We start from the raw sequence: 14538 nt of genomic DNA on the forward strand, positions 1-14538 counted from the left end.
CCTTTATGCTTCAGGGGCATTGGGAATATTTTTTCCTTCTTCCCTCTCTCTCTCCCTCTCCCTCTTCCCAAAATAAATTATCCTATTGCTGAACAAGGCAAGACTCACAAACAAACACTTACAACACTTACAAAACTTACACAACTTCCACAACTTCTATATTCCTGTGGAACAAGTTATGCAGCTGTCGATGGATGTAAGCACTGAAAAAAAAAAGAAAACAAACAAAAAACACTAAACACCACAGAGCAGTTAATTCACCTGTTTTACACTTGATTTCTGATTTTACATGGATGTGAAGTAGTTTGGGAATAAACTTTGTCCTCTAGCTCTCTGCAAGATATTTCACAGGTCTCCTATCCGTATTCATGACAGCAAGCATCTTTTGGTGGATCTTTGGCTATGTAAGGTGGATGCTGGTTTCAGACAACAGAATCTGCCTCCTCCCTGTGCAGTGTTACAGTCATCCTTCCTCCACTCCTTCAGCCTGGCAATTACCTCCTTCACTTAGTATGGGAGCAGGGCTGACCTGGAGCTACAGTGCGAGCCAGGTTTGACTCCTTTTTGTAGTCTGGTAGGTCATAAAGCTTGTTTAATAGCAGTCATTGCTGAGCATGATGTGTGGTGCCTCTGAGCCATCACTTCACCCAGTAACCCACAAGATAATCATCTCACTATCATGTTTCTAATATACCCTTCAATATGGTACACCGCTGAGAAATAATGCAACAAGGAAACATGTAATTCAAAAAGGATAGACTGGTATGCCTTTTCTCTTGCAGGCTTGGTGGCCTTTTCATTTTCTTTCCTCGTATCTTCACCTGAAGAATTTTTTTCTGCTAATCTCCTGTTTCATTTCTGTAGCCTTCAGTCATTCTAATATTTTTGAACATAACAACACGCAGACACCCACACTGTCTGGATTTGTCTCTTAGTAGTTTATTCTTCTGATTTGTGGTCATTTTTCAGTTAGTAGATTCATACAAAATTTATTGATGAAATTATGTAATCTTTTCCATTAATATTTTTTTCATTAGTTCTTGCATTTTTATAAGTCTTTTCCATTTTACACCTAAAACAAATGGACATCTGACTGTAAAGGTGAATTACACAAGATGCAGAAGAGGACAAAGAGGAGGAGAGGAAAATAACCTATTTCCATTTGTCGGGGAGTATTTTACATATATGTGACCCATTCCCAAATTCCTACTCTTTTACTTTTGTGAATGGGTTAAGAGACAGGAGTTATGAGTATTAATTATATATTATTTATTAAAAGATCTTGACTAGTGGACCTTAGCACCTTCTTGACAAATACAAACAACTTTCATTGTAACTAGAATCAACGTGTTTAAATAAGTGACAAAATTTTACTTCTAATTTTAGCTTTTGATTCCTTTAGAACACTCTGCATTCTCATTCATTTCACTTCCTGGGATTATTACATTCTGCAACAGATTATAAAGCTTAACCAGAGGGTTACATGTTGAAAAAAAAATCCAGGCTGGCAAAGCAGCTTATTGATGTTTTTAGACTTTTGTATGAGGAGGGTATAAAACACTGTGTTGAACAGAATTTTAGACAGGAAAAGCTCCTGGCTTTCAGAGAGTATTGCCTTGGAATCTAACCATATTTCTACTTTAGTTACACATGCACGCTAGATGATTATTTTTTTCCAATATGTTTCAATGTACCTTAGGAAACATGATAATGTAACTTCTACAATATTAATGTTATCTTTTTTCTCTACATCAGAAAAAATGGAAAAAAAAATTAATCCTAATAGTTTTTAGCATTAAAATTATGTGAATTTAGAGAGTGGAGGGATTCTTAATTTTTTATTTCCTAATTCATTTTATTTTGCATTGATATAGCAACAAACTGTTAGTGGCCTTAAATTTAGAAGCATTCTTACAGTAACATGTCCTTTTATTATTCTCTGTAAGATAAGACTAATATATGAAGGAAATGATAATATGTACTATAATTTCTTCTATAAATAATTCTGAAAGCATAGGCTACCTTGATATGTAATGTGTATATCAGCCTGGCTTATATGATAAAGTTCCTTCATCGCTTGCAGAGTCATTATAACTTCAGGATACATGCTGAAATGTGTGAAACTAAATATAGTGTAGTCTTTGAGAAAACTATCTATACAAGTATGTGTTCTCAATTTTATTGAGCTGGTAACATTTTTAGTGCAACTTTTTTTTTAAACATTGTAGAACAGTAGAATAGTTGAGGTTGGAAAGGACCTCTGAAGGTCATCTAGACCAACTTCTCTGCTCAAAGTATGAAAGCATGAGAAATGAAAACCAAAAGTTATGTATGTACAAATGCAGTCTAAGATTTTACTGATATCAAAAGAAATTTATTTTTAATCATCTGTACCTTCACTCAGTAAAACCAGAGGTACAGAACCTGCATACATAAGTGCAACTAGAGTTCTGCTGAAAATGGAGTTGGTACCTAATACACATAGATCGCTTTTTCAATGTTGTGGTAAATAATAACATGAATGTAGTAATGAGTATATACATACAGAATATACACATATACTGTACATACAGTACAGTACTGCAAGTGTTCAGAGACAGATTTCATTGCTAATCACACTATATTCATTGTTTTGGTTTTTTTTCCTTTGGCAAAATTCATATTGGATTTCTCTGACTGGTTTTGGGTTTATGTCATGGTACTTCAAAAAATTCAAACAATTTTATTCACTGAATGAATGTCTTTGTTGTCAGGGTTTCTAACCTATGCAGAACTTCTTGAGTAACAAAGTTGTCAAGAGCTCCAAAAAGCTACATGCTCAGCTTTTCTGTATTATGTGTATATAAAAAACATAAATTTCATCCTAGGAGAAGGAAATTACAATGGCTCTTTTACTTAGAAAGTTATATAGTTAGACTTCTGCTGTATCTTCACATTCCATGACATGGCTTCTTGCCCTAAGGTGAAGTCATGTGAATTGCTTTCACAGTTACTGTACAACTCCTATCTTCCCCACAGTTTTAACTCTGAATGTATCTAGGGCTTACCTGTGTGACCAATTTGCACTTATTTTCCTTCTAGAAGAATTGACTAGAGATTAATCTACTGACCAAGTTGCCAACCAAAGAGCAAAATAGTCATTATTTACAAGAAATGTTTCAGAGGGAAACAAAAAAACAACACACACACACATGCCCCAGTTTTAAAATAAGGACACAGATTATGCCTGTCCCTGCCTCCTTCTTTTTGGAAGGTTTCCCCTGAGAGACAGTCAAAGCTGGACTTTCTTAAAAATTTTCCATGGATATGTTGCTGTCCTCAGTGAGGCACTTATTAACACTCATCCCACCAATTTGTCCTGTGAGTGGTAGTAAAACAGCTGGCCAACCTTTGGAATGCTTAGAAATAGGCAATTTGCAGTAATAAAATTAACTGGGAGAATATTTTGGAAGATCCACTTCATTGTCCTCCTCTTTTCAAGAACCTCTCTGAAGTTAGATATACATATTTACATAAAAAAAACTAGTATGATGTTTCATTTAAAGCTAAAGCTAACAATACAAACTAAAAACACAACCCTTCCACAGCCTCAAGTTGAGGAGTCTAATTGGATATCAATCCACAGGGCCAATCCTCCAAATATTTATGAGTCTGTATGAAATCTTGGAGTTGCAGGAAGCATATAATTATTATTGCTTTGAAAGCTGTTAGTATTCATTGTAATTTCTATTATGTAAATCTTTACTTGACTGTAATCAAACTGTAGGTGTATTAAAAACTTTTCTCCGCTATATCTTTTTTCTGCAGTAATTTGCAAGCTTTTCCAAAAATACAACCTGTCAGACAGTACAGTCAGTGCAAGGTCTATTGTCTATTTTAACAATTCTTCCTTTTGTCTTCTTTTGACCTTACTGATAGCCTCTTCTTAATTTATTATTTTTTAAATTCTTATTGGCACAGGTTTATTATAAAAGATGCATTTTCAGAGCAGCCTGGCACCCTAATTTCTTTTCCTGTTCTGTGATTGGCTAGAGGGAGGTAAGAATATAGAAGTAAAAATGACAAATTTATGATCCACATTTCCCATTTATTTGATTCCTAATGTGGTGCAAGTGACAGGCAGGGGTTTTTTTTCTGTGACATCTTTTTAACATGAAATGCAATACATCCTGTATTATTAATGAAACAATTAAAGTATAATTTAAAAAAAAATTGCAAATGAATACTGTAAAATTAACATTCAGGTTTTAAAGAATTAGATGAAAAGTAAACTTTTAATACTAAATATAAAAGCTCATGTAAGAAATTTGAATCCAAGAAAATATTCATTTGCAAAAAAACCTGTCAAAAACTAACCACTGCCAGGCATTAAAGAACACTTGTACCAACTTCACAAACTAAAACTTATTTGAAAGATAGGAAAGAATCAAGACAATGACTTAACAGAAGATTGCAGAGCTCATGGCAATTCACAGTTATTTTTAACTAGGACAAAATACCGGTGACAGTTCTGCTGTTCAACTTTTGCTGTTAATTTAATATACTTGGTACTGTAAGAAGGATCAGAGAATGTTGAAAGTGTCTGCTTCCACAAAATACTTTTTCTTTATATGTGCATTAAGCAAGGAAAAAAGATAAGGATAATCCTGAGAAATATAGGAACAAGACAAAAAATTAAAGAAAGTCTTAAAAAGAAAAACAAAACAAGAAAAAGAAGGTAAAAAAAAAACAAAAAAAAGAGGTAAATTGCTCAGTAAATGTAGAATGAAACAATTACATCTAACCTAAGTGAGTGATTGAGTCCTTTGTGTTTTAGAGTATTTGTGATATTTCATTGAACAATTTCCTGATTATGGAAAACTGAGGCCTGAACACACTTGAGGCATTACGCTTTCCAGCAGTACAGTAATCCCTTGCTATGTACTTGTATCTTTTCCATTACCATACAGTAAATTTGCAAAGAACAGAACATATGGCATGGGTTCTTAGTTTTGTTTCCCACACTGCCAATGCTCTTAAAGGGGTTTTTCCTGTTTCCAAATGCTAAGAACATTAACACTCTAGTTTGATTTCAAATCCTTTCCTGAAAATGTATTTTAACCTTTTGACTCCTCAGACACAAAGAATTATTCATGTATTTTAGTACCTAAGATTACAAGCAAATCAGTGAAACTATGTTCCTATTTTTATTCCTACTTTTCATGAAGGCAACAAGAATCAGCCCAGCAAAAGCTGATAACATTCTATTGAACCCAAAATGCAAATTTACTGAGGAGTAATGTATTAGCCCCAAATTTAGCTGCATCTCTTCTTAGGGTTTTATCATCGGAATTCATCTTGAATTATTGTACATCTGATTACCTCATTTGGCCTGCAATTCCTGTTAGAGATTCTTATATAAATGACTACTGTCTCTTGACCCTGAAAAATTTTCAGATCACTGGCTTTCAACAACAAACCACCAGTGTTTTCAGATGGAGAAATGTTCTTTTTGTGCTTGTAATAAGCAATGATAAGGATTACTGAATTTTTAAGCCCTATATATTACGACATTAAACAATTGCAAGATTATAGATTTGAGATTACATATATGGAATAATTTGATATGTCTGCTTTTGGTACATGATCTGTTATTGTTTTGCCTTGTAAAATATCTGGTTTCACAAGACATAAAGAGACTGCAGGGCTGAAATTAAAAATGTAATTAGAGTCTCTGATAGTATTTCACATAACTCATACTAACATCAGTCTTTTGGGGATTTTTCCTAATGCGTTACAGGGTAAATACCTGTGCTTACTGTATAAGTAACCCTTATACTTTGAGAGTTTCAATTTTTTTTAAAAGACTAGCATGTGAGCTATTTTGCATCTTCTTTCCGTTTGCATAAGAAAAAAAGAATATTTTATAGAAGGCTACACTAGTGGGTTCTAAATAAAAGATTTTAGCAGCTGAGAAACTAGGACAACACATCATAATTATTTACTCTGATACTATATTTTTAAAGAGATAAAACTATGTACATAGTGCGGGCTTTTAATTTTTGGCTTTGTCCACATTCTTGGGCATCTTTACTTTTCTCTTTGAGACTGGGGAGACAGCAGGGAGTTGCCAGAGAAGGTTTAGAAGCAAAGTCTTTGAGAATTTTCTCTGGTGACATATTAGTTTCTTTTACCAACTTTCAACTACTAAGCCATAAAGCCCAGGCCCCTGTTTTATGTGTGAAAGATAGGGTACTCAAAGTTACAAGCAATAAATATGGTTGCAGTGCCTTAATACAGAAGCAGTTACAACACTCTTTACTGTGGATTCTGTGCTATGGAAAAGATAGTTTATAGGTCCAGAGTCTATCTGAAAATATCAGTTTATCCAGACTGAAAGTGTCCCCACTGTGTTAAGGGGGCCAGTCTGGGGAAATGGGAGGAGAAAGTCTGATAAGTAGTTTCTCATGCCACGTGCTCCCTGTTCATACCTATCTTTCTTTTCTGCTAGCCTTCCCCTCCCTGCAAAGAGCAACTTGACTTCAAAAATTCCTTTACCTTTTTCTTGGTAAGGTCACAAGGTAACAAAGTGCTGCCACTAACTCCATTTCCTCTGCAGCCAGTTTCTCCCTGCTGCAGCAACCAGGCAGGGTAACACAGAGCAGAGGAGAATCGATGGGTGGCTGTGGCTGCTGTGCTGGGGAGAAGTTCAGTGGCCAGAGCACAGGGCTACCAACTGGTCATGGATCTAAAATCCCTTATAACAATTTCTTCCGCTTTGTTTTCAAGATGTACAGTCAGGACTAACACATATACTCAGGAGGCAAAAGACCCCATCAAAACAAAAATGAGGAGATATCTTCACCCACGTTACAAATTACAAATGACAAATCACTTCTAAAGCCTTCAGCAGGCAAATTCATACTTTCTGAGATCATTTTCATGAAGCTGCTAATGTTTGGGATTCGCCTGGAGTTTTAATTAAGAATGCTATTTAACATTCATACAGCACCTGTGCCTAGAAGGCAAGCAAACTGGTGCCCCAAAACTCTGGGCATTATTTTAGACTAATATTTTAAACATATGTGTAAAGCAGTCCATTAGTACTTCTTAATTCTGACTTTAATATTTTAGTGCATTTTCAATTTCCTCTCCTCCTGAATCTTGAAGGAGATACTGATTCTTCACTTGGCATAGATTACAGTGCAAGCTGGGAGATTTAAGTATCTGGCATCTTATCCTCTGCTAATATCATCTAGTAGTATTTTATCTAACCCAGTTATTTTATTTACATAGCCTAATTATTGCAGTTGCTCTGTTTGGCAGTTATTAGAGTGTTATTGCTACGTTTATTGATACACCTGCTACTGGCTTGGCTGTTGTGGAGTAGAATTTCTGCTTATGAAAACTTAAACATTCCATATTTTCATATTGTACCACTACTAGTACCCTCACTACAAAACAGTTTTCAGGTTAACCTGAAAGACTTGTGAAGAAGAAAAAAAAAGATATTAAAAAAACCCACAGACAATTATTATCTTCAAATTTGTGCCTAAAATTCAAATATTTAGAAGTCCTGAAGACTTTTATCAAACAAACTGAGAAGTTCCAATGGCTTCCAGAAAGGCTTAACTTCTTCTACCTAAGCTTGGAGAAAAATAAACTAATGCTATGAATTTATGGTTTAAGCACTTTTTATCTTGATGTGTGGGGTTAGGAAAGCTGAAAATCATTTTTCAAAATGCTTCCTGGCAGACTAAAATATTCCTATAAATACAGCATATGGACTTGCCCATGGCCAAGATGTGGACATTCAAATAAACAACAGAATTTTCATAACAGATATTATTCAGCAGTTCCAGTGGATTTTATTAGAAATCATTATGCATTAAACTTGCATAATTTTTCTTCTTCTTTTTCTTTTGTTTTACTTCCTGTTTAATCCAAGAAAAGAAAATGTTATGGCCTTGAATAGGTCAGATACCTATCTCCCCCAGGACTACCGTGCTCCTACTTGCTTCAATCCCATCACTGCTTTTGAAAATTCCTCTGAGATGCTATATTTAGTTCATCTTCATGTACAGAGTAGGCTGGCACAGGAGTTAAAGCTAGGCAGGGCCAAAGTAGAGCACTTATTCCTGCCTGGGATTCCATCAAACCAGCGCTGAAACTTACCAAGCACATTTTCACACATCTACATTTATTCATAGATTTGGAGTCTTGACCTTGCTTTTTATTAAAGCAAAATGTTATTTTTTCATGAACTACCTTTTTTGTCAAAATCAAGCAATATTTTTTTTTCTCACAGCATCTGTTCTTAAGGATTATCATTAGTTCAGTGCTATGTCACATTTAATTTAATACAGCTGTTTTATCATGAGAGTCTTTTCTTGTATCTACATAATGGTTTTGGTTTAGATGTTTGTGTGTTATTGGAAGCCAATACTGTGCAGATGCACATATTTGCTACCTTTTTGTTTTGTTTTGTTTTGTTTTTCAGGTAATATCAAAATTATCAAACAAGCCTACACTATCCCAGGTATGTTGGTCACATTTTAACTATGCCAAACTTGACTTTGAAACACAGCTATGGCCAGAACAAAGCTTGAAAAACTCCAACAGACTTCCATGGTTTCAAAATGAGAATTTAAATTTCATCCTGCAGATAGTTCTGACACTGTCCATTTTATGAGTAACAGCTTATGATCTTTTCCCTCAGGTGCTGGATTTGGATATCCTGCTATAGCAACTGCATTTTAACTACATGGGTACCTAAGCCAAAGTTTTGAATGTGGGTAACACTCATTCTCTGTAGAGTACAGGTTGTATCAGTGCCAGGTCTTGTAAAATTTGATCATCGTGACAGCCTTTGGATGGCTAATAAAATTGACAACAAGTCTTTTATCTTTTATAAAGACATGTCTTTTGTCACTCCTTTAAATTCTTACCTTTCGTATGTCTTAGATGGAAAGGACCTAGTTCACTAAATCTGTCAAAGTATACCAAGATAAAAGCATGCACTCCAGTATGTGTGCTGTAACACACAGCAAAATTAAAACTGTGCTGCAAAACATTTAGACAGATGCTCACAGGGGCTTAGAATATTTGGATAAATTCCCCAAATCTGTCTTTCCACCCAGCCAATCTGACTTGACCCGAATGTGGGAAATCTGACTATGCAGGGTCGTCTGAGGTTTTCTGTCTAAAGCTAACAGTACCTTAATCAAGCTTGATTAAGAGGAGTAGCCTGTAAAAAAAAACCAAAACAATAACCCTTTCTGAAACCATGAAGTTGCATTTGGCTGTACTTTTTGCTGAGATGTGTGAAGTTAGTTAATTTGACCTGGAACCTGGGTCTGCCTTAGTCCATTCACCTACTACCAGTAAATACAGTAAGTTTTACCATGGGAATAAATGGAATTATTTCTGAGTTATGGTCTGATCCTGACATGAGGCCCATGTTGGGATATCTCAGCATTCATGACCAGTACATTTTGTTACCCTGAAAAAATAACAAACAATACATTGATCACTTACACTGTGCTTTAATTAGTATGTGAAGTACAGAACCCAGGTCTATGTTGCCTCTAAATTTCCTTAGTTCCAACATCAAGCATTCAAATTGCACTTTTTTCACAACCAGATGCAGCTTCACTTTTTGATGACTCTCTTCTGAAGCTGATACTGTCACACCACTGGTGCATCAATGGGACTTTGTATAAAATGAAAAGTCTGTCTACTATCCCAGCAGTGGCTTCAGTTACAACAATTGAGAAGGACACGGAGAACATTCGGGCTTGAGCTGAACTGGTGTAAATGCTATTTATACATTATGAAAACGTGGTATTATTTGAATTACCAGCATCACTTCTTATCTGTGGACCACCAAGCATCTGGTAGCATAACATTCAAAAGAAATAATGCCTTAGTAAAACAAAATTAATCTTCTCAAGTGTGCATATGCCAAATGGCTTGTAAGAGCTAGTTGTGTACTCCTTCTCAGTAACAAAACATATGGCAGCAAGTTTGCTGGCTATATCACTAGTGACCTTTGTTAATTTATTTGTATTTTTCTTGTGTATGCACATACAGCCATAGTTGAGGAGGGAAGCTATGGATGAGTTCTAAAAGAGCTATCTCTAATGAGAAATGAAAGCTGTCCTAGATCTGGTTTTGTTCCAGGATGAACACCAGAAGAAATTGTGTTTTGGCAAAATCAGACTCTGAATTTTTCGCTACTATGTATTATGTATTATTTTAGACAGAGCTCAAGGGAAATGGAAATATAAAGAAAAGACTCCCTTCAATCGTGGAAGATGAAGATGAGGAAGAGAGAGAAGAGGAAAGCAGCATCCTTTCACCAGTTGATACAAGAAGCACAAATAGCTCTCAGCAGAAGAAGACTGCAAGCAATAAAAGCTACCTAGGGAGAAACTTGAAGCAGTTGGCCTCAGGAACTGTTCCCTTTCATTCCCCCATCCGTGCTTGTAGTTCAAACCCCTCAAGAGCTAAACATGAAACGGAGCTCCATTACTACTCCAGGAGGGAGAAGAACCTTAAATTACACCTTTCAGCTCTGACCACCAGTGGCCCACCGGATCTGAGCCCAAGGTAATAGTTATGAACTTATTTTCTTCTTCTCTATCATGTAACTCCTATTGAAAATATCATGATTATGACACTATAAAAATACTTCTTTTTTTTTAATAGTTTATACTTTTGTTCATCCATGTTATTGTAGGAAACATTAACACTATGCAGAATGTTATGACTTTAGAACTTTATTGCAAAATAAAGTATTTTTACCAGTAAAAAGGGCAGTGAAAAAATTGAGCAACTGCAAAAATGGCTATTTGTATAGTCTGGTTTTATGTCTGTTTTGTCTATAATATGCATTCCCACAATACCACAGTGAAACATTCTGAGTCCATCAGAGATACAATTTAGAAAGAAAGTAGATGAAATTACAGCATAGCTGTGCAAATGCAAAAATTACTGGAGTAGAGGACTTTAATGGAAAACAATTGCCTAGCAATTTTAGAAATATGTTTTTCATTAGACACAGGAAATCTGATAATGGAAGTTATGTAGAGACTAAATATGGAGTTTAGCAAATGTATTTTGCCGTGTCTTTTGACATGAAGAAGAGTCATATAACAGTTTATTGTGGTATTATTAGTGTACAATTTAAAAATAGTTTAATTTTTTACTTGTATCCTACTTATAAGGTGATTTATGTAACTTGTTTCTAAATTGCTGCAATGTAATCCTAGTTTTAAGATCAGTTCTTTAGAGAAATCACAAGCAGTTTTTCACATATGAGGAGGTGCAGCAGTTGGTCTTCCAGTTCTAGTTTTGGTTTCTGTAATTTGAAATGGTTTACATGTTCAAGAACTTCCTTTATTCATTAGAGGCAGAATGGAAGTTTCAGCAACTTGCCATTGCAAACATGAAATAGGCACAGCTTGGCCATATTTGTTTAATTCTGTCAAAGTACCTGTCCCTAAAGATGCAGTCATAAAAAGGACATGGAAGACTATATAGAAATCTTTCCCCCTCGACATATATTTGATCAGTACACCTACATTTCAAATAAGAGCAGGATACAAACTGACTTCCATTTTATCACAGAATCATAGAAATCACAGAATTATTAAGGTTGGAAAAGATCTCCAAGATGGGGTCCAACCTTTGACCTAACACCACCATGCCAACTAAACCACAGCACTAAGTGCCACGTTCAGTTGTTTCTTGAAAACTTCTAGGGATGGTGACTCCAGCACCTTCTGGATTAGCCCATTCCAATGCTTGACAACCCTTTCTGTGAATAAATTTTTCCTGATTACCAATCTGAACCTCCCCTGGTGCAACTTGAGGCCGTTTCCTCTCATCCTTCACTAGTTGCCAAGGAGAAGAAGCCGACACCCATCCTGTTACAATCTCCTCTCAGGTAGCTGTAGAGAGTGATAAGGTCTCCCCTGAGCCTCCCTTTCTCTAGACTAAACCACCCCAGCTCCCTCAGCCGCTCCTCATAGGACTTACTCTCTAGACCCTGAATAGGGAGTCAGTACAGGAGAAGATAATGTGTGGAAAATTAGCTTCTACACAAGCAAAATTGAAATGCATAGTGGATATTTTCTCATTTGTTTCATAGCTCTCATATGAATTTGGTTCAGTCAGCTATGAGTAAAGGTCATTATCATTTGCATAAAAAGTGGTAATTCAGGGAAAAGCAACGTTTCATATTTTCTGCTGTAACGTAATCTTGTTCATTATTGTTCTGAACTTATGCAGCCAGATATTGGCACCCAAGACTGCAAGAGCAAATATAAAAAAATCATTGTTATATATGTTATTATTTCCTATTTCCATTCATAATTTTATAACTGCAGAATAATTTGGTTAATAGGCTGGAAAACAGGCCCAAAATGTATATGTTTTTCAGACTTTGTTTTCCAGCCAAAACAGTTTCATATTATTTCCTAGAATGAGTTTATATTATTAGAATATTTAAACTGACAAGCTAATACCACTTTAAAAAAGAGCCTTAAATGTTTCTTTGTAAGTATTAAGGAGAAAATAAAACCTTAATTAAAATTTTCACTTTTATTTGCTGTTGGAAAGCAAGGGAAGGCAAGGGAAAGACAAGACTCTGGTTGAAATGTCCATTCACTTCAGTTCTGAACTGTATAACCACACTTTCTCAAGAGAATATACTTTGTCTTCTTAAGAAACTTGTTCTACTCTGATTTTTCCTAGAGTAAGCCAACCAGAACTCTTCACAGAGTTCTGTGGCTGCTACAAGTTCTTTCACTGTGCACCACAGTGAAGGCAATAAAGCCCAGAGACTGGGTAAAATATTTAAAGAGTTCTTGTCACAAGGAGCAGAAGCTAGCATTGTAGCTTCTAGTCTTCCCAATCCATTTTGGGTGCTGTCTGTGAAGTGAAAGAGCATCAAAAGGAAGAAAATGTATGTAATAATAAAGGCAGTCCTAGGAGGATGCATTTATGTACTCAAAGCTCCTCAGATCCACATGGAGGAGTGCGCTCTAGCCCTGAGCAACTGGGTAGAAGATGTCACATATTAATCTTTTCTGACTTTTTGGCTTCTAGGAGTGGGTTGTCTGTCTTCAGGAGAAAATTCAGGGCTGTACAATAGCTGATTCAGAAAGGGGTGAGACACCAAATTCTTTTGTCACCTCACATTTTCAGTTTATTAGATTATGTTGCTCCACAGCCAGTTCCTTGTATATGAGTAAGGATGTTGCCCATTATATATTTCCCACATAGAAGCCTGTCTTTTGGCACTCCACAACTAGCTGTTTTTGCTAATATAATTTCTTTTTAGCCTGAATCTTTAAACATTTTAAAGAATGTAGTATCTCTGAATTCCAAGTCACGCCTGAGTAAGCTTTCTCCTGTGTGTTTTAAAGGCAGTTGAAATGTTATCATTTCACATAATTAGAAACTTCTATAAAAGGGATATTGGTGTTTAAAATTTGCTTTTTGAAGTAGTGAAGCCAGATGACATTAAATAGGTTTTATAGCAAATTTCAAACAAAGTAATCATTCAGTTTTCCAGCTGCAGATAGCATTATCGGCCAGAGCAGGTGAAGCACCTCATTTGAGTCTCATCTTCTCCCAGAGGCTGGTTAAGATTAGTGTGAAGTCTAGTAATATCCAACAGGCATCGTGAACACTCAGACATGAAACAGAGCCCAAAAGCCACATGAAGAGCCAAAAAAGACAAGAATACATGGTATGTGCACAGAGGTCTAAGTTACATGGGTCTTTCAAGGCAAATACATCACAGATATGTCTGTGTTGTCTGTTCTTCCTTTCTCCAGACAGTTACAGTCAAGAAGTTTTCTTGAAAATATCCTTATTAGATGAAAAGTCTAATTTCCATCATCCCAAAATTATCACCAATAACTGAGAGGCCAAGAACTGCTTGCTTTAGCCCTTCAAGATTAGTATTAAACTCATCTGCCTACTGTAAGACAAAATATGAAGCTTGTACCTGGACAAAAGAAGAAATTCATGCTTTATATCTGTCAACTGGCAGTTGTCAGTCTCTTTCATTGACTTTAAAACAGTTCTCTTTATAGCACTATTTATTATAACTCAGAAAAAAAATATTCATAATTATGTATTTTTAATACTGTGTATTTATTCCTCCATCTGATACCTGTTTTCTATTCTTTGCATGCAGAATTGATTATTGTATAAAGTACTGTACCTTTTTTTCCTTTCGATTTCTTAACATTGGAAATTGGAGATAACTGCTATGCATGGGTAGAAATAAGTGACAAAAATCCTTTTTCTGGTAGTCATATCTAATATCGATATTAGTGTAACTAGGACACTGCAGACTAGTCTGCACATCTTCCTGTATCCAATTTACAAACAAGATTGCCCTGCCTGAGCTAGTTAAATTTAAACAAATATATAATAACTATTTGCATGGAAATGACACTTTTGACTGAATTTTACAGAGATGTTTTCATAAATATATTAAGTTCAGGCTTAGGCTCTGGCTAAGTAAGGCTAATATAAGAG

General features: G+C 35.5%; 1 protein-coding gene across 2 annotated transcripts in view; it reads left to right on the forward strand.

Annotated features, from left to right (window-relative positions):
• The window catches only part of KCNH8 (potassium voltage-gated channel subfamily H member 8), a 179983-nt gene that overhangs the window by 149523 nt on the left and 15922 nt on the right, over window positions 1-14538 (forward strand). For both annotated transcript variants that reach the window (XM_027675368.1, XM_027675369.1), the window contains exons 12-13: window positions 8480-8518; window positions 10241-10590. In XM_027675368.1, coding sequence (XP_027531169.1) covers window positions 8480-8518; window positions 10241-10590 — 389 coding nt within the window. The remainder of the gene's footprint in view (window positions 1-8479; window positions 8519-10240; window positions 10591-14538) is intronic.

This window comes from Neopelma chrysocephalum, unplaced genomic scaffold (genome assembly GCF_003984885.1).
Source record: "Neopelma chrysocephalum unplaced genomic scaffold, ASM398488v2 Primary Assembly neopelma1_26, whole genome shotgun sequence".
Taxonomy (NCBI): domain Eukaryota; kingdom Metazoa; phylum Chordata; class Aves; order Passeriformes; family Pipridae; genus Neopelma; species Neopelma chrysocephalum.